This window comes from Chrysemys picta, chromosome 11 (assembly GCF_011386835.1).
Source record: "Chrysemys picta bellii isolate R12L10 chromosome 11, ASM1138683v2, whole genome shotgun sequence".
NCBI lineage: Eukaryota > Metazoa > Chordata > Testudines > Emydidae > Chrysemys > Chrysemys picta.
This window is the reverse complement of record NC_088801.1, coordinates 18,586,229-18,611,604: the sequence shown is the minus strand read 5'-3', so window position 1 is coordinate 18,611,604 and position 25,376 is coordinate 18,586,229. Positions and strand designations below refer to the sequence as shown.

Genomic DNA, 25,376 nt, shown 5'->3' with positions numbered 1-25,376 from the left:
AAAGCTGTTTTCAAAGTTGTCCAATTGTTCTTTAAACCTGGATTCTTAAATTCTGAACACAATCAAAACACTAAAAATTTTAATCAAATTCAAGAACATTTAGAGAGAAAAAACTGACAATATATATACAATTTTTACCTTAAAAGTTATAATTAAAAATGCAAATGGTAAAGTAAACAAAGCCGGTTCAAGCAATGCTGAAGACCTTCCCAACCCCACTCCCCCATCAAGTGGGCCTCCACATGATAGAAACCTAAATTCAGTGAGACCCCTTATCACTCCACTTGCCACAAGCTGTCCTATCATTCTAGTTCAGGGGCCACCGCTTATTCCCACAGGGAAGCAACAAGGAATGTATCTAGAAGTAGTGGTGTGTGTTTCTGAATAGTTACAGAATTAATGGAATTTTTTTTTTTAAATACAAAGACAGAGCCTGTGATGTGACCCATCCAGGGCTGCAATACATACTCTGATCTCACCAACAGCTAAGGATCTTATTAACGTGACACCTTTAATATGGACTTTCATATTCCACATCACATAGCACCAAATGAACAATAAAGATCTCACTGGCGCCCATCCTTGGAAAAGTGGGCTCCCAAGTGTTGATTGACTCCTGAGGCTGCAGATTTGGTATCATTGTCAATTGGCCTTGAGAGTAAATCCATGCACCAAAATTCGAAGAATTATTTCAAAATTATGACAACTTACATTCTCGTATTGCTAGTTTTGTTTATTATCACTGACTTCCCACTCTGGTCCACATTATGTTCCAATCCAAAGTAAGCAGCTACTCTGTGCAACAGCATTCTATGGTAAGATGTCATGGGGGGAAACTTTTTGCGTGGAATTCTGGAAGAGAAAAGTATTCATTTTACGAAACAACAAAAATACTTTTGAATAATTTTTTTTGTTAAAATTGCAGCACTTACTCGTTATTACCAATGAAATCTAAAATTTCCTGTTCTAATTTCAGCAGCATCATTCTGTCCCTGAAAATAAAATACAACACTCATATAGGAAACACTCCAGAATTGCAAATATATGATTTTTAAACATGCACAGATAACATCCGTTCCCCTAACGACCAGGCAACGATGGCAGTTTACCAGGACCACCACAAGGTATCTAATTTGCTAGTGTGTGTGTGTGGATTTTTAGAGTAGAATTGTTCTGTCTTGTAAGAAACCAGAATACAAAGAGTCCTCTCAATCTCTCTCTTCCCATGAGAGTCAGCAAAAAGAACAGTCATTGAGATGATGTGATCAAATGAAAAGAATAAAATGGCTTCAAATCACTACAATCGTGGTCCCTGCTGGTTGATATGGGTAAGCAGGACTCCCAAATGGGCATGGCGCAAAAGACAGTTACCTCCTGTGCAGGAGATGGGTCGCTGGCCATGGGGCTGTCCACACTGCTGTCTTGGGCATGGCCAGGAGGGGTATCAGCAGTTGCTGGGTCTCTGCAGCCTCTGAACAGGCCAAGAAGGCGGCGGGGATGGGAGGTGGGAAAGGGAATGGGGGCTGGTCCCCTGTCTCTGCCTCTCCTATGGTCAGTGCAGCTGGCACCCCCTACTCCAAAGTGTGTGGGGGGAACTCTTCACTCCTGCACAGGCCAAAGGGTCTCAGCAAACACACTGACCACAGTAGGGCAAACTGCCTGTCTCTTCCCTGAGGTAGGAAGGGGAGGGGAATGCATACCATTAGAAAAATTTCTAGGAGTGTCCTTGCCTTGATATGTCATTCAAGTTCAAGTAAGAGGGGTGCTATTTTCTTATGTAATTGAACTATATACTTCTTAACCCCATTAATGCCTTAATGGCTAAATTCTAAAAGGTTATCTGATTCTAGAATCTAGAACTATATTTCTGCACGTGGCTCGCCAAGGTGCCCCAAAATTTCCATCCAGCCCATAACATTGAAAACACTGACCATCCAAAACGTGCAATTTCTCCCTGTAACTTAGACTCTGGCGTCTTCTATACAGGACCAAAATAAAACAAGGCAATATGTCACAAAATATATATACACACTTGAATTTCTTTGCCCTTTTCATAGCTCCCTATAGATAACAATACATGAAGAGTTTTTAAAATATGATTATAAAACATTCTTTAATGAAAATATGTAAGAGTCCCATTTTATTATTTTTGTCAACTGCAGATCTTCATTCTCAATTTCTTCTTCAAATTCATAACTATGAACATAAAACCATGAATAAAAGATAAAATACTTCATTTTCATCTTTTTTTCAAATATGGCCCAGGCAAGTAGTGAAAGTAGTTACCATCTGATGGCTGCTTGTAACTTAAATAACGTGAGTTTCAATACAGTTCTTAGTGTCCCCATTACCACAATTATGAATACAATTGGCATTAATTAGAACTTTTATTTGAAGCCTCAGTAAAGGCACCAAGGAATTAATGGGAATGGAAAATTTACTGAACTTTCAGCCCTAGAAGCAATTCATCCAGGTCAAGACTGAGACAAACTGATGGAGGAGCAAGGGGAGGCTTGACCTGCTGCTGCCAGTACTACATTTTCATGTAACCTGTCATCTTTCAGCAGCACTAAATTCAACTAATGTTAAAAATTTCACGGATGCTTAGATTTTAAGACCAAAAGAAATAATTACAATCATTTAGTCCAATCCCCTGCAAAATCCAGGCCACAAAATTTCACCCCGTAACACCTGCATCAAGCCCTTAACTTCTGGTTGAGCCAGCATGTCTTTTTGAAAAATACCCAATCTTAATTTAAAGACTTAAAGTGATAGAGAAGCTATCCATCCCCAGCTATCACATTCCCTTTGTTCTAATGGTTAATTACTCTCACTGTTACAAATTTGCACAATCTTTCCGGTCTTCATTTGCCTTGCCAACAGCTTCAAGTCGTGACAACAGCTAGGCAGCTCATGCACTGAGACTACGGTCTCTCATGCTGACCAGTACTATTTCATTGTTTCCTTGTACTCCCCTCCAGTTTGTTGTATTCACTTCTTGTCTCTTGTTAGATACTTCGGATTGTAACTTTAAAAAAAGTTACCTAAACTGGAAAGGATGGTTAAAAAACTGTTTTTGGTGGAGAGGGAGGAGAAAAAGTCCATCTCAGCAGCAGTATCTTAAATGTTTTCTAAACTCACAACTGCTCATGATTAACTAAACTTTTTCATTTATAAATATAAAATCAGTCACTAACACAGCTAGTGTAGCTTTAAAAGAGAAACAGTACAAAACAACTGTTTCAGTGAAAACTGTGGCCCTTATATCATTTGGATCAGCATCACGATAAAAACTACTGAAAGATGGCTGTATTATACAGCTTGGCTTGCATGGTTCTCAGGCGGAAAAAACATTATCCACACCAATCAAGCCAGTCATAGCTACAGCAGTATTCTTATCCCAGTAATAACAAGACCCATGAATTTGGAGCTCACGTACCCTGGGGATGGACTTTGTACAAGTTAGATAAGACAGAAGTCCACAAAAAGGGAGCATGTTTGACAGTTTGAAAAGAAGAGTAGAAAAATCAAGCCCTGACATTTAAATTTTTAAAAAAATGTTTTCAGAAACATTGTATAAATTTTACAATTATATGAAACTGAAGATGTTAAATACCAGACTCAATGTGTTGGTTATGCCCTACAGTATCCTCCAACAGATTGAAGAGTGATAGCAAAGCTGATTTTGCCTAGGATGTCTCTTCTGGGCCCTGAGACCTCTTCTTACTTATGAGAAAGAACCAGAAGATGTGCAGTAGATCCTGTTGCCCAACTCCTCCCTGTATCTCAAATAGTTTTGTTGGTACCCCTAAATCCTGCTCACCCCTGCACAGTAGAACCAGGTCAAATCTGTCGCCAGAGAGACCCTGGAGGTCCAAAGAGGTTAAGGAAGGATTTCAAGTATCAGGGGGTAGCCGTGTTAGTCTGTATCTACAAAAACAACGAGTCTGGTGGCACCTTAAAGACTAACAGATTTATTTGGGCATAAGCTTTCGTGAGTAAAAACCTCGCATCTGAAGAAGTGAGGTTTTTACTCACGAAAGCTTATGCCCAAATAAATCTGTTAGTCTTTAAGGTGCCACCAGACTCGTTGTTGTTTTTAAGGAAGATTTGTTTCTTGATGTGCAAAAGCAGAAAAAAAAGAAGAGTAGCTATATTAGTTATGTGGCATTGATAAGAAGAAGAGGTGGGGTTGTAAACTCAGCACACGCATTTTGTAGACACAAAGGGACACATTCCTCCTCTCGGTTCCACAGAGGAAGCTCCCTCTGAAGTCATTGGAATTTACACCCATATAACTTGAGGCAGGGTTTGGCCCATATTGACAACACCAATGAGTGAGTTTGAGAGATGCTTTTCTTACTATAACTACATCTGAAGGGGTGTTACATATCGAAAAAAAACAAACCTCAGGACCTGCTATTCAACACCAAATTAGTTATTGCAACGTACCATATTTTTGCATAGCCAAGTAAAAATATTACACAAAGATGCTGATCCTGCAAACACTTATCAGTAAATTTGTAAACATAAGTAGTCCTATTGAACTCATAACACGGATAAGTGTAGGGCCCAGGTCAGTTAGGGTACAGGGGAGCCAGTGTTTTAAAATGTTTAAACACTCCACATCAACTATACAAGATCATGTTTAAGACCTTTGCAAGCTAAGGTGTTTCTAGTGAAAGCTCTCAACATGCAGCAGATTAATTAAAAACTAAAAAGAGATAGAAAAATTAAGTTAATTCAAAACATTTTAATTTAATTTACCTGGGATTGTTTTTTAGTGTATTTACTAAAAATTCATGTAGATCTATGCCAGTTGAATCTGTGTATTCTTGGCTGGAATCTATAAAAAACATAACATGATGTTATTGAAAAGATCATGTGCTCAATCTTTGAACACATGGTTCTTACTACATTTTTAAGGTGCTGTTCATATAAATGAATGAATGAATAACTAAAACTTGGAATCTGGTAAATCTAAGATTTAGATGCATATATCGCGCATTAGCTGATCAACAGATACCATTCTTAACTCGGTAAACTCAGCCTCCCAATAGCTAAGAAGAGCTCTGTGTAGCTCAAAAGCTTGTTTAGTTCACCAACAGAAGTTGGTCCAATGAAAGACCCACCTTGTCTCTATAGTAGCTAAGGAAAAGACATACAAGCAACAAAGTCTCATTTTGCAGATCCAATGTGGAATCGTAGGTTTTATTACTACTTTTGTCAGTTAACAGAGGTAACTGCATATTTTCAAGCATTATAGATTTGCTCTAGGTGACATGTAATACTTTAAAAAGTACAAGTCTAACCTTTGTGATGCATGATTTATCATGTATTGCTACAAGCTCCCATTCGGTGTACCTTTCCTTCAGTGGAATTACACATTTAAGAGACGCCTTCTGTGACTTCTCTTCAACAACTTCCAAATATCTCCTCATGAGAGCAAACATTTCAGGTTACGTAGTGCCTCTTCTGGTTCCTGCGATTTTCAACCCCTATTAGCTTGGGTGCCTATGCTTTGTGCCTCAGAATAGGTGATGCACAAAGAAATTTTATCTACCTTTGAACTATGTATTGGCACCCATTACTGCAATATCTGAGCACCTCCCACTGTTCTAATTCTTAGGGCTCTCTTCTTAAAAAGATATGCTGAAGCTCCAACTCATTTCCAAGTGAAAAATAGCATAGACTTGTGCCTAGGCTCCAGCTGCCCATGCTGGTCAGTCCTGGATTGCCTTAATCCAGCCTGCTCTCAATTGCTCTTGAAAACAAGATGCCAAATTTCCAGGAGCATTCCTGGTCAAACATTTATAAAGCTGAAAAATGATGTGCACTTTATTTTAGTAATTTTGGTAAAATTGTGTAATTATCAGTTTTTAAACTATAACAATTTAGCATCATCAATGGGTAACTGAACTCTAACATTAGGCAAGTTTCTATTTTCAGCACACTTTACAAGTTAAAGTGCTTAAACTACCAAGTGACATGTAACAAGATAGAATAGTAGAGATAGGCAACGGTTTTAAGTCTATTACTCTGCCTTTAATTCCCTATCATCATTTTGAAGAGAATAATTTCTTTCATGATTTGTTTAGGGAACATTAAACGATAAACACACTGGTTAGGTTAAAAGAACAATCATAGTGTGGCTTTCCCCACCCAAAACTTGATTTCAAGATTTGAGGACAAAAAAACAAAAAACACCTCACTTAATTCCTGTATCACAACTATTTTAATTTATGTGAACTTCTGATTTCCAACAAGGAAAAGAGGCACTGAAATGACACAAGAAAGGCTGCTATGGGTTTGAAGTACATGGTAAATATAAGTACTAGAAATTTCATTTAAAAAAATACTGGTTTTATGGCACTGCAGCACAATTTATTTGATTCAAGATGTCTGGATAAGTGTTTGGGGGTAATTTATTTGAACAAAAGCTGACTTAAAACCTCAGGATCATCCATCAGCTAACATATATACTCAAAGTTTTGCCATTTAATAAAGTGTTGTACACCAGGGACAGGAAGAAATGTGTATTATTTTTGCATATCTGCTATCTCAGTTATCCTCTAAGTTTTTGGTAAATTGAAAAGAATAGCTTGTCCTTAGCAAACCAGTCCACAACACTGTCAATGTTCAGGATGTTTTTACTCCTGCTATTGAACCACTCCCATCTTCATTCTGAAGAATTTAGAAGTCTTTTTTCTTTTTAGGGACCTCTCAAAAAGCAGTTACAAATTTCTGTAAGAATATTGGCTTCTCATGAACATGGGGAAAAAGAGTAGTACAATGGTACTCCTCCTCCCCCATTTGCTTCTCCCATATAAAGCCAAGGCATAATCTCAGCTCCCAAACTCCTGGGTGCACAAGGACTGCTCCCTCGTACAGCCCCTTTAGAATCAACTATCCCAAAAGGTATGTGGGGATAAGGGCAGGCAACAGCCCCACCATCTTCATCTCTCCCTGCATCAGGGAGGGAAGTATGTCTGCTTTAGCATGCACTCTCTCCTGCAAACTGGGAAGCACCCCAAGAGATGGTACCTCCTGAAATAGATTCCCTCCCCCTAGCCCTAATAAGAGATTTTTTTCCCCCTTATTTTTAAAAGTGAGGTAAGTTTTCAATTACACCTTAGAAGGTTAAAATCAAATTATTTCCTCAATGAATTTTCCCTCCACCTATTATGTACTCATACTATCTTCTTAATATTGGGATTCTGGCAATGAATGACATTTAAGCATCGGTTTCCAAACACAAAGAATTACACTGTCCACAAACAGATACACTGAAAGAGTAGGTCACATTTAGGCTTATCAGTTTTCTCTCTCTCTAAATTGAAGCAAGTAAATTCCATCCATTTCTCAACCACCACCATGAAAAATTAAAGAGAGGGGATCTGCTGTTCACCCAAGTGCAAACGTTAGTGCATCAAAAGTTGTGCATGTTGTGTTTACACACAGAAACTGCACATGCACAAGTGGACCTTGGGGTGAGGTTCCAAAGAAGAATCAGGCCTGAAGTCTTTGCTGAAAAACTATATGCATTTGACTTTCAGCACAGCAGAATTATTTACAGTAATTATTCCATCAAAGTCACTCAGGGTTATTAATATGGACGTCTACATCATAGATAGTTTACTTAAAATATAATTTAAAAGCAGAGTGATAACAAACCTCTTGATAACATTTTTCTGGACAATTTATCACTGGATTTTTCCTTTTCCGTTTCATCTTTTGTGGGCTTCTCTTCTTTCTCAAAAGACTGCGTTAACTGGATCTGAATTTTCTCCTGTTGAAAAGTAAGATCAGTCATAATGGAAACTATTTTAAGTGAGCTATGGCTGTACCAGAAAATTGCTTTGTAACATGTTCGTTCATAATGGAAAAGTAACCAGTGTAATAACTGTCTTCAGATCCTCTTAGAATCAGAGAACCCACTTCAAACAAAAACTTATCAAAATGTATAGAGAAGATATGGAAAGTAGACGCATTTAAATATTTTAGAGCGCACATACATCTCAAGGACATATCCCATTTCACGATTATATTAAAGTGTTCTAGGTCTTTAAAAAAAATAAAGTATAGGCCAATTTTTTAAATAGTGAATCGCTCAGTTGATAATTAGGCTCCTCATTGCCAGCTTTTACTCACTCCACCAAGCAACCACATTGAGAATGCTAAGTAAGCTTTCATAGCACAACACCAATGACAAGAACTTCTTGAACAAATAGGTTCAAAGGGGGACCAGCTTTCCCAATTTCACCAACAAGTTGTTTACATTTCTTTAATAGTTTAGTGTATTAAGATAATAGCAAATAGTTATTTATACCTAGAATTTTTAGTTTAATATAGGTTTGCTAGCAAAGTATATTTTCATGTAATCCATCACAAAATCGGAATATATTTATTCAACTGGATACACTGTCAGAGACTGAATCCCCCCCAAATAGAACACAAAAGTTTCCTTTTTAATTTAATCTAAACTAAAGACTAAGCCTACAGGTGACAGGGTAACTTGGCCTTCATACCTGTTTAATCTCTGCTGAGGCTGCCCGCGAGGGTGACAGCACCAGTTTTAATTTATTTGTGTGACGACATCTGCATATGGCATTGCTATGCATTTTCAACATTTGAAAATTAATAGGTCTAACAAATGTTGCTGAATTTCTACATTATCTGAAAACCAAAACAATAAATACTGAATTGTTCAAGTTACCTACAGTACATGCTATTTTTCTATAGACATCTAAAAGTTCAGTATTTGCCATTACTAATCACAAATATTTTGCTCTTCCATGTATTCGTCTTAGTCCAAAAGATTCATTTGGCTGAAAACCTGTAGTTTCCACACAAAAATCTTCTTTCTCAACTCACTACAAACCTGAGTATAGTATGAATAAGCAATTATTTTCTTCCCTTCATCTGAACTAAAAAAAACTGGTGGCTCTTCAGTTACCTACTTTATTGTCTTTATGTTAACTTAGAAAAAGGAAACAGTTAATTTCTCACTAGGAAACTGGGTTAGCATAACTTGGATCCACCACTATGATACGCTATTCCACTTCCTTTTATAAGTCAGAACTACGTCAGTAGGTAAAAAGAGAATTTTCACATCACCACCATTTCCCTCCCATCCCCATTAATTTCACCCAGTTTCATCTGACAATTGCTCACTCTACACTTATCCCAAATAGAAAATGTACAACAATTGTTTAAAGATCTTGGTTAATAAATCAACTTTGTTTAAATTTCTTTCCTAATAATGCCCTATAACAATGGATAAGGCTGCGAATTTGTCACGGATTGCGTGGCCTCCATGACTTTGGCAGCAGCTGGTGCGCCTAGCTCAGGGGCAGTTCAGGCAGCCCCTGAGCCAGTTGCACTGGCCACTGCTGGGGGAGTCTTGGGCCACCGCACCCCATCCCCCAGCAGCAGAGTATGGGTGTGGGAGGGGGCAGCGGGTTGGAGTGCTCCCCGGAAGCGGCGATATCCCCCTCACTCACCTCCTAGGCAGAGGTGTGGACAGGCAGCTCTGCGGCACACGCTGCCTCCACTTGAAGGCCAATGGGAGCTGTGAAGCCAGTGCTCTGGGCAGAGGCAGCGCACAGAGCTGTGTGGCCATGCCTCCGCCTAGGAGTTGAGCGAGGGGATGTCGCCGCTTCCAGGGAGCCCCCCCCCCCCCAGTAAGCGCTACCCAGAGCCCGCTTCACCCCATCCTGTGCTCCAACCCCCTGCCCCCTCCCACATCCAAACTCTGCTGCTCGCGGGGGGCGGTGGGGGGAGGAAGAGATGAGGCACGGAGCCAGGTAGGGAGCCTGCTGGCCCTGCTAACCTCCCTCTCCCCCAGCACCAGCGGGGTCCTGGGCCATGCAGCGCTGTCCCCCCCCCCTCCCCCCCCCCATGAGTACCCGGACTGCCCTCCCCCAGCACCCATGGCACCCCTGAGCAGCCCCCCCCCCCCCCCCCCTCCAAGTTTTAGTCAGGGTATATAGCAAAAGTGACAGATGGGTCACAGGCCATGAATTTTTGTTTACTGTCTATTTACTAAAACTACCCGTGACTAAATCGTAGCCTTAACAATGGTAAAAAGGAATGCCCCAATCGAATGGATGCATTTCTTCTACCACCACTGATTCCCCAGGACTGTGATGGAAAGCTTCCTGTGCCTCAAAGGCTGAAGAGTCTAATGAAGTATGACCCACTTGCCTGGAAAGTTATAGAAAAAAAAAATCTATGGTTAGCTTTTATTCCCTAGGTAAGGCTGTGTGTGCTTTGGTCTGTCAGTGGTGAGGATATTTACTCTAGGCATATTGCCTTAAAAGAATCCACACTGAAATTCAACTCTCTCATCAGAGCTCTTCATTCGCTTCTCTGTTCACATACACTGAGATATATTCTTCACTTCCACTGTTAATAGTCATCTGAGTTACCCAGCTTGTAAAGTATCCTAAAATTCATCCTCACTTTCTGAGTCCTCAAGAGCTCTAGAATTTGACTTAAAAGGATTCAGGGCCTGGTCTCAGCTTTCACCCACAGCCTCTGGAATTAACAAGCATAAGTGGTGACCCAGTGAAAAAATCCATGCCACTGAATGAACATATAAAATAGTCCTTGACTTTCATATATTCTTCCTTTGGCTTTTTTTTTTTTTTTTTTAATTATTCTAAGGAAAATGTCCTTTAAAGGAGAAAAATCTCAACCCTATTAAGAGACTATGATGGACTCATAGGCAAATAAATTACTAAGATAGAAACAGTCTTCCCTTTATGAAGTTGATGAAGATCTTTATTTACCGGAGGCCGCATACAATCCTAAAGCGTCCAATTTTTGAAGAAATTAGCTATTCACTTGCCATCATTTGTCTAGATAAGGTATTCTCTTTGTAAGCACCTTGTAATGTAAGACCAAACTGAAAAGGTCTAATACTAAACGGCAGTCTCTGGGATTCACTGCTCAAGTTACAATTTCCATCATTCAATATTAAAATTCCAAATTTTATATTTGTATAATATAGTTTTATAAAATTGCATTTCTGTAGCACCTCTCATCTAGGGATCTCAAAGTACTTTATAAATATTAATAAATTAAGCCTCAACACTCATGAGGTATTATCTCTCATCTCTGCAAGAATCTATCAGTCATAAGGGCCGAGTAGAACTCAAAGTCTATGAAGTAGACAAAATGATTGTTTCTGGGGCCAAATCTAGAGCCACAGCCCAGCAGTCTGGGATTGCCTTTCCAGCATGATTATTTAGTAGAACATAGAAGTATTTCATAAAATTAAAAAAAAAATTGACTTATTGGATAATTCTACAGAAACTCTGGACATGACAGAGCACTTGTGTAAACTTTATGACCATAGATCATTTATCCTCTAACTAGGTCTGTCCATAGAAGGAAATGCTCTGGAGGCTTTTCTGCCCAATGCATATTTAGAGTAGTGCGTTGAATGATGTGATCCCCATAATAAAAAATGTGTTCAACTCATTTCACGTCTCTCATCCTAACCAGATTTGAAACTCTTGGTTCTGGAGAAGACCACCTGAAGCTTTCTGGAAATAGGATTCTGACCCAAAGAGAGAGTTCCCCCCCCCCCTTGTTGATAGTAAACATTATGAACCTCAGCTTTGACGGAATATTAACAAGATTGGAATTTCCTGCACACAAGACATAAGGTATTAAAATACGAGTCAAAAACAAGCTCATTGCCATTCCCAATCATTTTCTTTTCTAATATATGATGATAGTCTTTCCATTCCACTAGTACATCAGGAGGATGTTAAACAGCAGCTACTAAAGTTAGACATTTTCAAATTAACAGGTCTGGATGACTTGCATTGAAGAGTTTTAAAAGAGCTGTCTGAGCTCATCACTGGATCGCTAATGTTGATTTTCAATAGATCTTGGAATACTAGGAAAGTTCCAGAAGACTGAAAGACAGCTAATGTTGCACTAGTATTTAAAAGGGGTGAACAGGAGGATTTGATATCTTTTTTTGATGTGATTACAAGTTTGATGCAAGTAGTAGTGCAGATATAATATACTTGGACTTCTACAAAACATTTGACTTGGTACACAACATTTTGATTAAAAATAGAATATAAAATTAACACATTAAAAACTGGCTAACTGATAGGTCTCAAAATATAATTATAAGTAGGGAATCATCATTAAACAGGGAGGTTTCTAATGAGATCCCACAGGAATTGATTCTTGGCCCTACGCTATTTAACATTTTTATCAATGACCTGGAAGAAAACATATCACTGATTAAGTTCACAGATAACACAAAAATTAGGAGAGTGGATGAAGATGACAGATCACCGATACAGAGTGATATGTATCACTTGGTAAGTGGGGTGCAAGTAAACAATATGTGTTTTAATATGGCTAAACATAAGTATATACATCTAGGAATAAAGACTCCATACTTACAAGATGGGAGAGACTATCCCGGGAAGCAGCAACTCTGAAAAAGATTTGGGGTTGTCATGGATCATCTGCTGAACATGGAGCTCCAAGCACAATGCTGTGACTAAAAGGGCTAATGTAATCCTTGGATGCATAAACAGGGGAATCTCCAGTAGAAGTAGACAGGCTATTTATGAATTATGTTACAATGTTGACTTTGATATGACTACTGTCTTAGCCAGTTGATAGTTTGCCAGTTGTAGAAGGCAACTCAAGGAGCTCCATATCTTTAATTTAACAAAGAGAAAGGTAAGGGGTGACTTGATTAACAGTCTAAGTACCTACATGGGGAACAAATATTTATTTAATAGCAGGTTCTTCAAATCTAGCAGAGAAAAGCAGAACACAATCCAATGGCCAGAAGTTGAAGCTAGACAAATTCAGACTGAAAATAATGTATAAATTTTTAACAGGTAAGGCTACTAACCACTGGAACAATTTACCAAGGGTTGTGGTGGATTCTCTATCACTGGCAATTTTAAAATCATGATTGGAGGTTGTTCTAAAACATATGTTCCAGGAATTATTTTAGGGAAATTCTATGGCCTGTGCTATACAGGAAGTCAGATTAGATGATCACAATGGTCCTTTCTGGCCTTGGACTCTAAATAGCATACCCGAGGGCAGTAGTTCCCAAACTGGGGTTTGTGAACCCCTGGGGGTTTGTGAAATGTTACAGGGGGTTCTCGGGGAAAAAAATTCCCTAATGGCAGATAGACCTGTCCCTAGGGACCCCGGGCAGCACGTGGCCAGCAGCACGGAGCCCCTGGACTTTCAAGAGCTAAGCAGATCAAAGCAAGCATATCTATCACACTGAGGAGATTTAAACTTCAAGACTCCTTATAAGAAATGGAAAGGGAGGTGGATATTGTTTGCTGTTTTTAAAATTAAATAAGCAGCTAGTATTGTTTTTAAAATTATTATGAAGAACAAGTTTAAGCTTTGTTGTAACGTGCGTTGTTTGCCTTGACTGCTCAAGACCTGAATGCTTGTGTAGGAGGAACTCTGTGAGTTGGCTTCTTAAATACCTTCATGCTGTTTCACATCTGATACTCCTTGATGAAACAGAGGTGCCTTGTTTTATAACATGCTTATTCAAAGTGATACACGCTATGAAAGTGAGATCTTGGAAGAGTGTTGCTGTTTTCATAATGTAATAAAAATACTGTAATGATAAATAATTAATAAATAGTATGTAATAAGCATGTCATAAAAACAAATTTTATATTTCCAAGATCACTGCTTTTATAATTTATACTCAGGTAAAAGGAGAAAATCCCTTGAAATATTCATTTTTAGGAGGGGGTTCACGAGACGAGACAACATTTTAGTGAAAGGGGTTCACAGGTTGTTAAAGTTTGGGAACCACTGCCTTAGGGAAAAGTTACACTTGTGCAATAGAAGCAGCAACATTTTGACCTTAACATCTTCATTATGTAGTACTATAAGCTAATCCATATTGGATATTAATTTTTACCACAAGTTACAGTGGTATATCATCTTTGGCTGCTTCTATGCTAGCCAGATAAGAAAACAAAACATTGTAGACACAACTTAAGCATATACAATATATTAACCAGAAATGCTTTCCATACAATAATTAATTTACATTACATAAGACGTTTAAACTTTCTTGCCAATTTAGTTGAATTTAAGATGAAGGGTATCACATTTGTGCTGTAGTGCAGCAATTGTTTTAAGGGGTAACAGAGGGACAAGTGCCTAAGCTTTGTTGGCACTCCTTCACAGCCAATGCCTTCTACAACTGGCAAACTATCAACCAGCTAAGACAGTGGTCATACCAAAGTCAACACTGTAAAATAATTCATTGCATATTAAGATAACCTACACTATCATGGAATAATACCAATCCCACTTCCCTCTCCAGTCTGGAAAAACTTTGTGAGTACTTGGATGGGGAAAATATCAGATTATGATCAAAACACCGCTTTACCTATTCCTTTGTAAAAAACTAACTAACTAGAGTCTTTCATCTCTGTAAAGCAGGCTCTCCAGACCTTTAATAGTTCTTGTAGCTTTTTTCTGAACCTTTTCCAGATTGTCAACCTCAATTTTAATAGTGTGGACACCATGTTCCAGTAATATTCTCACTGATACCATATATAGTGGTAATACTATCTTCCTGCTTCAACTTGATATCCTCCTCCTTATACATCCAAGGACTGAATTTGCTCTCTTAGCCATCAGTTGATTATCCACCATGAGCCCTAAATCCTTTTCTGAATCACTGCTATCTAAAATAATCCCTCATCCTATAAGTGTGATGTGTATGTCTGCATTTAGCAGTATTAATACACATTAGGCTCAAGTGAGCCCAGACTACCATGCGATCCAGAGTGCTCTGTATAATTGACCTGTCCTTACAATTATTTATCACTTCACCAATCTCTATCATCCGCAAACTTTACTAGCAGTGATTTTGTTTTCTTCCAGTTGATTGATAAAGATATTGAATACCATCAGATCAAGAACAGACCCCTTGAGGGACAGTTGAGAAATGGTGCCAGTGACTGACGGCTGCCCATTTGCAATTACTTTTTGAGATCATTCAGTTAGCCAATTTTTAATCCACTGTGTGTTTTGTATAGTGCTTTTTTATTTTCATTTTAAAAACAATGTCATGTGATACTAAGTCAAAAGCCTCATTGAAGTTTAAGTGCATTACGCTAATAGTTACTTTTGCCGATGAAACTTCTGCTCTCATCAAAAAACTGTAACAAGCTTATTTTGACAAGACTTACTTTCCTTAAATCCACGTTGATTTGCATAAGTTACGCTGCCATGTTTTATTTATTTTTTCTAATCCTGTGCCACTCTCACCATGATTTTTTCTGGGATCAGTGTCAAGGAAGTTGGTCTATAATTACCAGAATCATCCCATGAACCCTTTTAAAATATTGCCATCACTTCAGCTTCTTCCAGTCCTCTGGAGCTTTCCCAGTATTCCGAGATTTGTTAAATATCAATATCAATGGCTCAGAGTGTGATTTCGCAGATTTTAAAGTCTTGGATGGTAATTATATGGTTCTACAAGTTAAAAGATGTTTAAACTGTGGCAGTTTCTGTTTAACATCCTCCCAAGTTACTGCTGGAAGAGAAAAATATTTTTTTATCACCAAACTGTTAATAAACTGTCCAGCTTCTTTCCAAATACAGAACAGAAATATTTATTAAACACTTCTATTTGTGTTCTATTATTGACTATTTTAACATCCTTATCTGTAACAGACACATACTATTGTTGGTATTTCTTTTGTTCCTCATATTAAAAACATTCTATTTTACTGTCCCCTTAATCTTACTGGCCATATATTTAAAAAACTATAAACTAATGTCTTTAGCTTTCCTTATCAACTGGCTACATTTAATGATGGCTGAAAATAAGAGAAGCAAGGGAAAGTCAAGGAAGTGCATTACTTTACCATTGCATCCCACATCACAGTGACAAAATGCACACAACAGATCCACAGAAGCAGCAAAGCTTACGAAACTGGAGGAGAGCTGAGTCCTACACACTGACTTGGAGATAACAAATCCTGCTGCTAGCTGGTGTATAGGCATAGACTATATCAAGATAGCAAACAGGGAGTAGCAGAACCTGTGCCCCTCCAGAGTGAGGAGTCCTGCTAGTAGAAAAGTATGCAGAGAACGAGGCACCGCAAGGACAAGCAGCAGTGCTTGTGCTTTGTGCCCTTGGAGAGAGTAGCTCAGCAGATCCAGTATTACCCTGGGCACCTCCTAGCAGGCTGATCACACAGACTTCACCTTTCCAGGCTGGGATAACTGAATTCAACAACTGGGAGAAGGTGAGGTTACTTACCTTGTATGGTATCTGGAGTTCTTTCAGATGTTTTGTCGCTATGTTGCTCCACATGAGGAAAGTGAGTGAGTGTGTACACACACACACACACACACACACACACACTTTTGACTGGAGATTTTTGTTAGCAGTGTCCATGCCGTTTGTCCCCCCATGCTTTGCCCAGCCACTCCAGTTCCTTCTCAACCTCAGAGCGTGGAAGGACACCAAATTTGAGGGGAAAGGAGGATGAGTGATGGGGCATCCATAGAGACAAAATATCTTGCAAAACTGCAGTTACTGTACAAGGTAAGTATCCCCTCCTTTGTCTTTGAATTATCATCCCTATGGGTGCTCCATATAAGAAGACTCCATCAGTGCAAAAGAGGGAGTGGATTCTGGTGTCTGCTCTGGACGTATGTGTTAAGACATTGGAGGAGTGGGAAGGGCGCATGGTTGTCTAGTCTGGTGTGAAAGGGGATGGTGGTGTCTCCTCCTCTATTCTCAGCTCCTGTTCCTCTGCAAGGACTTCTTGAGGAGGACATGGAGGGACCTGAGGTGTTGGTGGCTGAAAATCTTATGTGAGGTCAAGGAAAGGGGCACAAGGGTTCCAAAAGTCCCACTGAGGAGGGGAATAAGGAGGAGAAGGAGCAGGGCCCCAGGGGTTTTCCTATTGGTGGATTCCTGGGGTCTTGCCCTTAGGAACACCTCAAAAGGAGAAAGGATGGAATGAGAAGATGGTATAGCCTTGTATGAATATTTCTGAATCAGAGGAAGTGTCCTCTTCTGTATCCAGTGGTGAAGCTGAGGTCAACAGTACCTTTGTATGAGGATGACTGGGGGTGGGGGTTGCTGGTTCTAGCTGGCACCTGGGTGCAAGTGGCTGAAAATCTTATGTGAGGTCAAGGAAAGGGGCACAAGGGTTCCAAAAGTCCCACTGAGGAGGGGAATAAGGAGGAGAAGGAGCAGGGCCCCAGGGGTTTTCCTATTGGCGGATTCCTGGGGTCTTGCCCTTAGGAACACCTCAAAAGGAGAAAGGATGGAATGAGAAGATGGTACAGCCTTGTATGAATATTTCTGAATCAGAGGAAGTGTCCTCTTCTGTATCCAGTGGTGAAGCTGAGGTCAACAGTACCTTTGTATGAGGATGACTGGGGGTGGGGGTTGCTGGTTCTAGCTGGCACCTGGGTGCAAGTGGGAAAACCTTCCTGGTACGGGAGGGAGAGTCCTCCTCATAGGGGACGGATGTTCCTCCAAAGTCTGAAGGTTCTTGTGTGAGAGGAACCTGGATAATACTAGTGAGCCAGGGGACTGCTACTCCGGGTGAAATACCTCCAGCGGTACTGGGGACAGTACAGATGATCAGTCTGCATGCTCTGTGTGAAGGTAGATGGTACCAGGTGAATAGAAGATGATTTCTTCAAAGAGTCTTTACTCCTTGAGGAGTCCTTCCACTTGGAAGAGTCTGATGCCAGTACTGACTAATCAGTTGTTCAGGGCTGTTCGGCAGTGGCCTACTAGTTACAAGAAGCCTTTCTTGGTGGTGCTGATACCTCAGTACCATGACAGGTAGGAGCCTCAGTGGTATCCACACAAGAATGTGAGGTTTCTTTGTTCCCAGATCTAAGAAGGACCTCTCTTCTCTCTATCAGGGAGACTGGGGTCTCTTATATTTAGAGGTCTTCTGAGAGACTGATGCTGTCTGCTGGCCTCAGCTTGCTGGCGATGGAGGGCTGGGAAGAATCAGCCCCCCCCCCCAAGTTTAAGGAAGCGCTCCATGAGAAGCTGTTTTAATCAGTCTTCCCTCAGTTTGAGATCTGCTCTTGAAGCTGAGCTTACACTTTGATAGGATGTGAGCCTCTCCAAGGCAGTGGAGAAATCTAGAGTGCTTGTCACTGTGGTGAAAGGACCTGTGGCAAATCTGGCAAGGCTTGAATTCTGGGGTCTTGCGTATAACTCACTGGCTGAGAAGGCCCAAGCAAAAAAGGGGGGCCCAACCTTAAAGAAAGAGAAAGAAAACACCCCCTTTCCTCTCCCCTCCACAAAGCACAAACCATGTTAAGTGAAAACATTAAAATAAATGAAAGGAAAAAAAAAACTGTCAATTAGACAGACACTACAGAACTCAGTCTTGAGCTGCAGGCAGTTGAGAAGGAACTGGAGTGGCACAGGTCCGCTCCTCCCTCTATACATTTTAGGCAAGGTCCAGTTTAGTTACTAGCAACTAAGCTCAATACCACTGTTAAAGCCAATATGCAGAACTTCAAGCTAAAATCAAAACATACACCTGTTTGTTTAATATGGCTCCTAAAAATAAGAAGCTAGCAAATTACCTTATTTTACATTCTAACTATAAAACTGCTCTCTACTTTAGTATCTGAATGATTTCCAATAGTGCTTGAGAAATTTAAAACTTTTTCAAAAACATTTTAAAGCAGTTGGGAATTAAAAACCAAAAACCAAACCAACCAAACCAAAAAAAAAATAAAAAAAATCTAAGCCACAATTCTAGGTCATGATGAAAGACAAACACTACTTTGGCCAAAGGACATTTTGGTCTTATGTTGTGTGTTAAAAAAAAAAAAAACGGTGAAGGGGGACATAAAGGATGGTTATGATTCTTTGCCAAATATTTGTGAAATAAGTATTTTAAAAATAAATATAAATCATTTTGTTTGCTGTTTGCATGTTAAAACAGATCTAACTGAAGGCTATTAAGTCTGACAAGGTGGGTGAGGTAATATCTTTTATTGGACCATCTTCTGTTGGTGAGAAAGACAAGCTTTTGAGCATACACATAGCTGATGAAGAGCTCTGAATAAGCTTGAAAGCTTGTCTCAGTCACCAACAGAAGCTGGTCTAATAAAAGATATTACCTCACCCACCTTGTCTCTAATATTCTGGGACCAACACGACTACACCACCACCACCACCACACGACTAGTAAGTCTTTCTTGCAAATATTCTTTGACGAGCAAATGACTTCAACTAGGTTTCAGTAGCTTCAGTCACATGATTTTTACCTGAATGTCCTGTGATATTTCAGCTGTGGGAGGCGGTGGAGATTCTTCACACACAGCAAGGCTCCGAACTAGCTTTAACTTTGTATTTGACTAAAGAAAAGTATTTTTAATTAAAAACTACAGTTAAAAAAAACAAATGTACATTAGAATACCTCACACTCAATTAATTGATATTATTCCACTCAATTAACTGCCAAATGAATAACAAATTGGCTGGAATATGCATGTTTAATATTTTAAAATAAAGTCAATCATTTTTGAAAGGGAAAAATAAACAGTCACAGCTTTGAAGTCATCATATCACCACAACAGAATAATTCCAATTAATAAAAAAATATGAAATAAGAGGTGTTGGAAAGGCATTTCCTCTCTCTAGCAATAAGAAGCCACCAAAAATATAAAGGCAAACCACAAAAGCAGACAACTAGGCAAGACAAAAATCCAAAAGCAAAACAAAATCTTTACTGCCAAAAATAAAGGCTATAACTAAACTCAAGCCATTTTTCACAAAGTGACAAGGCTTCATTAAGCATGAAGGACTTCCGTAGCATGCCAGCACACAAGTCTACTGTACCTTGGACCTTTTTCCTGTTTGTCCAAAAGATTGCACTGGCCGCTAAATGGAGGGCACAACAAAAAAAGTTCATATTAAGCTTTATAGTTAGACTGTAGGAGACATTTGTTAATGCAGAAATCTGCAGAGCAGAAAGACAGTAGTTATTTAATAGATTTGATCATCATGTAAGTAAACACACGTGTTTTTAGCCTGACATTTGAGAATTATCCCATTTTCCATGGCAAAAAAACCCAGGCTTCTCATCTTCATTTTGCATCTTGCAAAACATGAGTATGGGGCGGGGGGGAGGGGAGGAGACTTACCAGTTTTGTACAATTGTTTTACTTTATAAAGTCAGGACCAGTTAACAGTCTCCGGAAAGTCCTAAGTTTGTAGTTCTCATGGGGCAATTTCTTTGGCAACATTACAAGAAAGTAGATTTTATAATCCTGCTACTGTTCCCCGAAAACCCACCTGAAGAGCTGTTTATAAGAAGCAGTGCTTTTTTTATAAGGGAAAGGAGTAGGAAATAGCCCACTAACCAAGCAATGTTTCCTCTCCTCCTTTCCTCCTCCCCGAACCCCAGTCAAAAAACCTGACATTTAAAGAACAATAAAAAAATTAATCAATTTTCTATTTTTATATATAAAATAAAATTAACTTACTACGTGTCTCTAGCTATTGTTATGCCTTCTCTCTCTCTCTGGCTTAACTCCACCTTTTCTTTATTCTTTCCTGCAATATACAGGGATTACCAAACTTCTTCCACAGTGCGTACTACTCAGGGCTTGTCTACCGATAATTTTTGCATCAATTTATCTATACTGGTTTAGAAACTGATGTAGCTAAATTGGTGCAAATCCCAATGTGGGGTTGCGCAGTTATACAGGTATAAAGGTGCTTATATTGGTATAGTTTATTGCTGTTACTAAACTGATATAGTTAAATTGGTACAAAAACCTGTGTGTAGGCAAGCCTTTGCAGAAATTGTTTTGTGGACTACCTCCTCAACTGCTTATGTGGAAGAGAAATTAGAAGTCACAACATTTTAAAGAAAATACTACAGAACCACTGAATATTGGAGAATAAAGTATTCAGATTTATTTTTATCTCCAACCTACTGTTGTGATGCCATCAGAGTACCTAACGGAGCATCTCTTTGGAATGAGTCTACAAGAGAGGGTAACTTTACTTCATAGACCTAAAAGAAAGGAGTGAGGGTGAAAGAGGTAATTTAAGATAATAGATTTGCTGAAATGGCTCTAATCATATGTACTTGGGCATTCAGCAACAGTAATGTCTGCTCTTCAACTATTTAAAAAAAAAAAAAAAAAAAAAAAACACTTTTGCAGATCTTATCTTAAAAACATCAATAAACTTCAACCATGATCTCAAAAAAAGCTTTCACCTATGAAGTAGAGTACGTCATAACAAAATAAGGAAGTGTGAAAGACTTATAGTATCTCTGGATAACAAGTGTTATCAAATGTTACTGTCTTTCCCCACCCCCACCAAATTAGGCCTTTGTGTTATATCTGATGAAGGGCTAGTGCCTTAGCCCTGGTCTACACTACGCGTTTAGGTCGAATTTAGCAGCGTTAGATCGATTTAACCCTGCACCCGTCCACACGACAAAGCCATTTTTGTCGACTTAAAGGGCTCTTAAAATCGATTTGTGTACTCCTCCCCGACAAGGGGATTAGCGCTGAAATCAACATCACCAGGTCGAATTTGGGATAGTGTGGATGCAATTCGACAGTATTGGCCTCCAGGAGCTATCCCAGAGTGCTCCATGGTGACCGCTCTGGACAGCACTTTGAACTCAGATGCACTAGCCAGGTATACAGGAAAAGCCCCAGGAACTTTTGAATTTCATTTCCTGTTTGGCCAGCGTAGCAAACTCAGCAGCACTGGTGAGCACGCAGTCCCCCCAGAATGCTTCTACGCTCCCCCTATCATCTCCGTCCTTGAGGTTATCACAGATTAGAAGGTTGGGAGAAAACAAACAAACAAACAAACAAACAAACGCACTTGCGATGACATGTTTTTCAAGCTCATATAGTCCTCCCAATTCACACTTTTCAAACAAACAAGCAAGCAATCAAGCACATGGTCAAACTGACCAACTGTCCCAGCAGCAGACACTCAGATCCTCACCAACACAGCCCTTCCTGCAGCAAGTGAGGAAGCTCTTAAGAGGACGGTGATATGGAAGGTGAGCGATCAGCTGTTGTAACCTGCACAGGTTGTGCCATGTTTGTCTTTCTTCCACAGGACAGAAGCGACTTTGTCTGTACAAAGTGCAAGCTGGTCTCCATATTGGAAGAGAAGGTTCGAGGGCTGGAGAAACGAGTGTCGACTCTGCGTTGCATAAGGGAAAATGAAGATTTCCTGGACAGATGTCAGGAGATGCTTCTACGACCACAATGTTCTGAAGATTCAGAGCAGGTGCAGCAGGGACAGAAGGATTGTGAGGAGGTTTGGCAGCATGTGACCTCCAGAAGGAGAAAGAGGAGCGTCCATGCACCAGCAATGGAGATACAGGTGAGCAATCGTTTCCATGTTCTCTCTACAGGTACTAATGCGGAGAGTGGACTAGATGACCCATCTGAGGGAAGGGAGCAGAAGGAGGCTCCACCGATTGGAAGGCAAAAGATGCACTGTCCTAGGGATGGGGGTTCCACGACCACCACTCCCAAGAGGAGGAGGTGGGTGGTGGTGGTCGGGGACTCCCTCCTCAGGGGGACTGAGTCATCTATCTGCCGCCCCGACCGGGAAAACCGAGAGGTCTGCTGCTTGCCAGGAGCTAGGATACACGATGTGACGGAGAGACTGCCAAGACTCATCAAGCCCTCGGATCGCTACCCCTTCCTGCTTCTCCACGTGGGCACCAATGATACTGCCAAGAATGACCTTGAGCGGATCACTGCAGACTACGTGGCTCTGGGAAGAAGGATAAAGGAGTTTGAGGCGCAAGTGGTGTTCTCGTCCATCCTCCCTGTGCAAGGAAAAGGCCGGGGTAGAGACCGTCGAATCGTGGAAGTCAACGAATGGCTACGCAGGTGGTGTCGGAGAGAAGGCTTTGGATTCTTCGACCATGGGATGGTGTTCCAAGAAGAAGGAGTGCTAGGCAGAGACGGGTTCCACCTAACGAAGAGAGGGAAGAGCATCTTCGCCAGCAGGCTGGCTAACCTAGTGAGGAGGGCTTTAAACTAGGTTCACCGGGAGAAGGAGACCAAAGTCCTGAGGTAAGTGGGGAAATGGGATCCTGGAAGGAAGCACAAGCAGGAGAGCGCAAGAGGGGAGGACTCTTGTCTCATGCTGAGAAAGAGGGACGATTGATGAGTTATCTTAAGTGCCTATACACAAATGCAAGAAGCCTGGGAAACAAGCAGGGAGAACTGGAAGTCCTGGCACAGTCAGGGAACTATGATGTGATTGGAATAACAGAGACTTGGTGGGATAACTCACATGACTGGAGTACTGTCATGGATGGATATAAACTGTTCAGGAAGGACAGGCAGGGCAGAAAAGGTGGGGGAGTTGCGTTGTATGTAAGAGAGGAGCATGACTGCTCAGAGCTCAGGTATGAAACTGCAGAAAAACCTGAGAGTCTCTGGATAAAGTTGAGAAGTGTGAGCAACAAGGGTGATGTCGTGGTTGGAGTCTGCTATAGACCACCAGACCAGGGGGATGAGGTGGATGAGGCTTTCTTCTGGCAACTAGCAGAAGTTGCTAGATCGCAGGCTCTGGTTCTCATGGGAGACTTTAATCACCCTGATATCTGCTGGGAGAGCAATACAGCGGTACACAGGCAATCCAGGAAATTTTTGGATAGTGTAGGGGATAATTTCCTGGTGCAAGTGCTGGAGGAACCAACTAGGGGCAGAGCTTTTCTTGACCTGCTACTCACAAACAGGGAAGAACTAGTAGGGGAAGCAAAAGTGGATGGGAACCTGGGAGGCAGTGACCATGAGATGGTCGAGTTCAGGATCCTGACACAAGGAAGAAAGGAGAGCAGCAGAATACGGACCCTGGACTTCAGAAAAGCAGACTTTGACTCCCTCAGGGAACAGATGGGCAGGATCCCCTGGGAGAATAACATGAAGGGCAAAGGGGTCCAGGAGAGCTGGCTGTATTTTAAAGAATCCTTATTGAGGTTGCAGGAACAAACCATCCCGATGTGTAGAAAGAATAGTAAATATGGCAGGCGACCAGCTTGGCTAAACAGTGAAATCCTTGCTGATCTTAAACGCAAAAAAGAAGCTTACAAGAAGTGGAAGATTGGACAAATGACCAGGGAGGAGTATAAAAATATTGCTCAAGCGTGCAGAAGTGAAATCAGGAAGGCCAAATCACACTTGGAGTTGCAGTTAGCAAGAGATGTTAAGAGTAACAAGAAGGGTTTCTTCAGGTATGTTAGCAATAAGAAGAAAATCAAGGAAAGTGTGGGCCCCTTACTGAATGAGGGAGGCAACCTAGTGACCGAGGATGTGGAAAAAGCTAAAGTACTCAATGATTTTTTTGCCTCTGTCTTCACGCACAAGGTCAGCTCCCAGATTGCTGCACTGGGCAGTACAGCATGGGGAGAAGGTGACCAGCCCTCTGTGGAGAAAGAAGTGGTTCGGGACTATTTAGAAAAACTGGACGTGCACAAGTCCATGGGGCCGGATGCGCTGCATCCGAGGGTGCTAAAGGAGTTGGCGGGTGAGATTGCAGAGTCATTAGCCATTATTTTTGAAAACTCATGGCGATCGGGGGAGGTCCCAGATGACTGGAAAAAGGCTAATGTAGTGCCCATCTTTAAAAAAGGGAAGGAGGAGGATCCGGGCGGAACTACAGGCCAGTCAGCCTCACCTCAGTCCCTGGAAAAAATCATGGAGCAGGTCCTCAAGGAATCAATTATGAAACATTTAGAGGAGAGGAAAGTGATCAGGAACAGTCAGCATGGATTCACCAAGGGCAAGTCGTGCCTGACTAACCTAATTGCCTTCTATGAGGAGATAACTGGCTCTGTGGATGAGGGGAAAGCAGTGGATGTGTTATTCCTTGACTTTAGCAAAGCTTTTGATACGGTCTCCCACAGTATTCTTGCCACCAAGTTAAAGAAGTATGGGCTGGATGAATGGACTGTAAGGTGGATAGAAAGCTGGCTAGATCGTCGGGCTCAACGGGTAGTGATCAATGGCTCCATGTCTAGTTGGCAGCCGGTTTCAAGCGGAGTGCCCCAAGGGTCGGTCCTGGGGCCGGTTTTGTTTAATATCTTTATTAATGATCTGGAGGATGGTGTGGACTGCACTCTCAGCAAGTTTGCAGATGACACTAAACTAGTAGGCGTGGTAGATACACTAGAGGGTAGGGATCGGATACAGAGGGAGCTAGACAAATTAGAGGATTGGGCCGAAAAAAACCTGATGAGGTTCAACAAGGACAAGTGCAGAGTCCTGCACTTAGGACGGAAGAATCCCATGCACTGCTACAGACTAGGGACCGAATGGCTAGGTAG

The 25,376-nt window shown here is 40.8% G+C and overlaps 1 protein-coding gene across 17 annotated transcripts in view; it reads right to left on the bottom strand.

The window, feature by feature from the left end:
- The window catches only part of R3HDM1 (R3H domain containing 1), a 109,685-nt gene that overhangs the window by 71,486 nt on the left and 12,823 nt on the right, over positions 1–25,376 (bottom strand). For 11 of the 17 annotated variants that reach the window (XM_065560505.1, XM_065560518.1, XM_065560506.1 and 8 more), the window contains exons 3-8: positions 19,889–19,930; positions 19,315–19,404; positions 7,675–7,789; positions 4,768–4,846; positions 933–992; positions 712–852 (exon numbers count right to left, since the gene is read on the bottom strand). In XM_065560505.1, coding sequence (XP_065416577.1) covers positions 712–852; positions 933–992; positions 4,768–4,846; positions 7,675–7,789; positions 19,315–19,404; positions 19,889–19,930 — 527 coding nt within the window. The remainder of the gene's footprint in view (positions 1–711; positions 853–932; positions 993–4,767; positions 4,847–7,674; positions 7,790–19,314; positions 19,405–19,888; positions 19,931–25,376) is intronic. The other 6 variants (XM_065560513.1, XM_065560519.1, XM_065560521.1 and 3 more) reach the window with 4 other exon arrangements.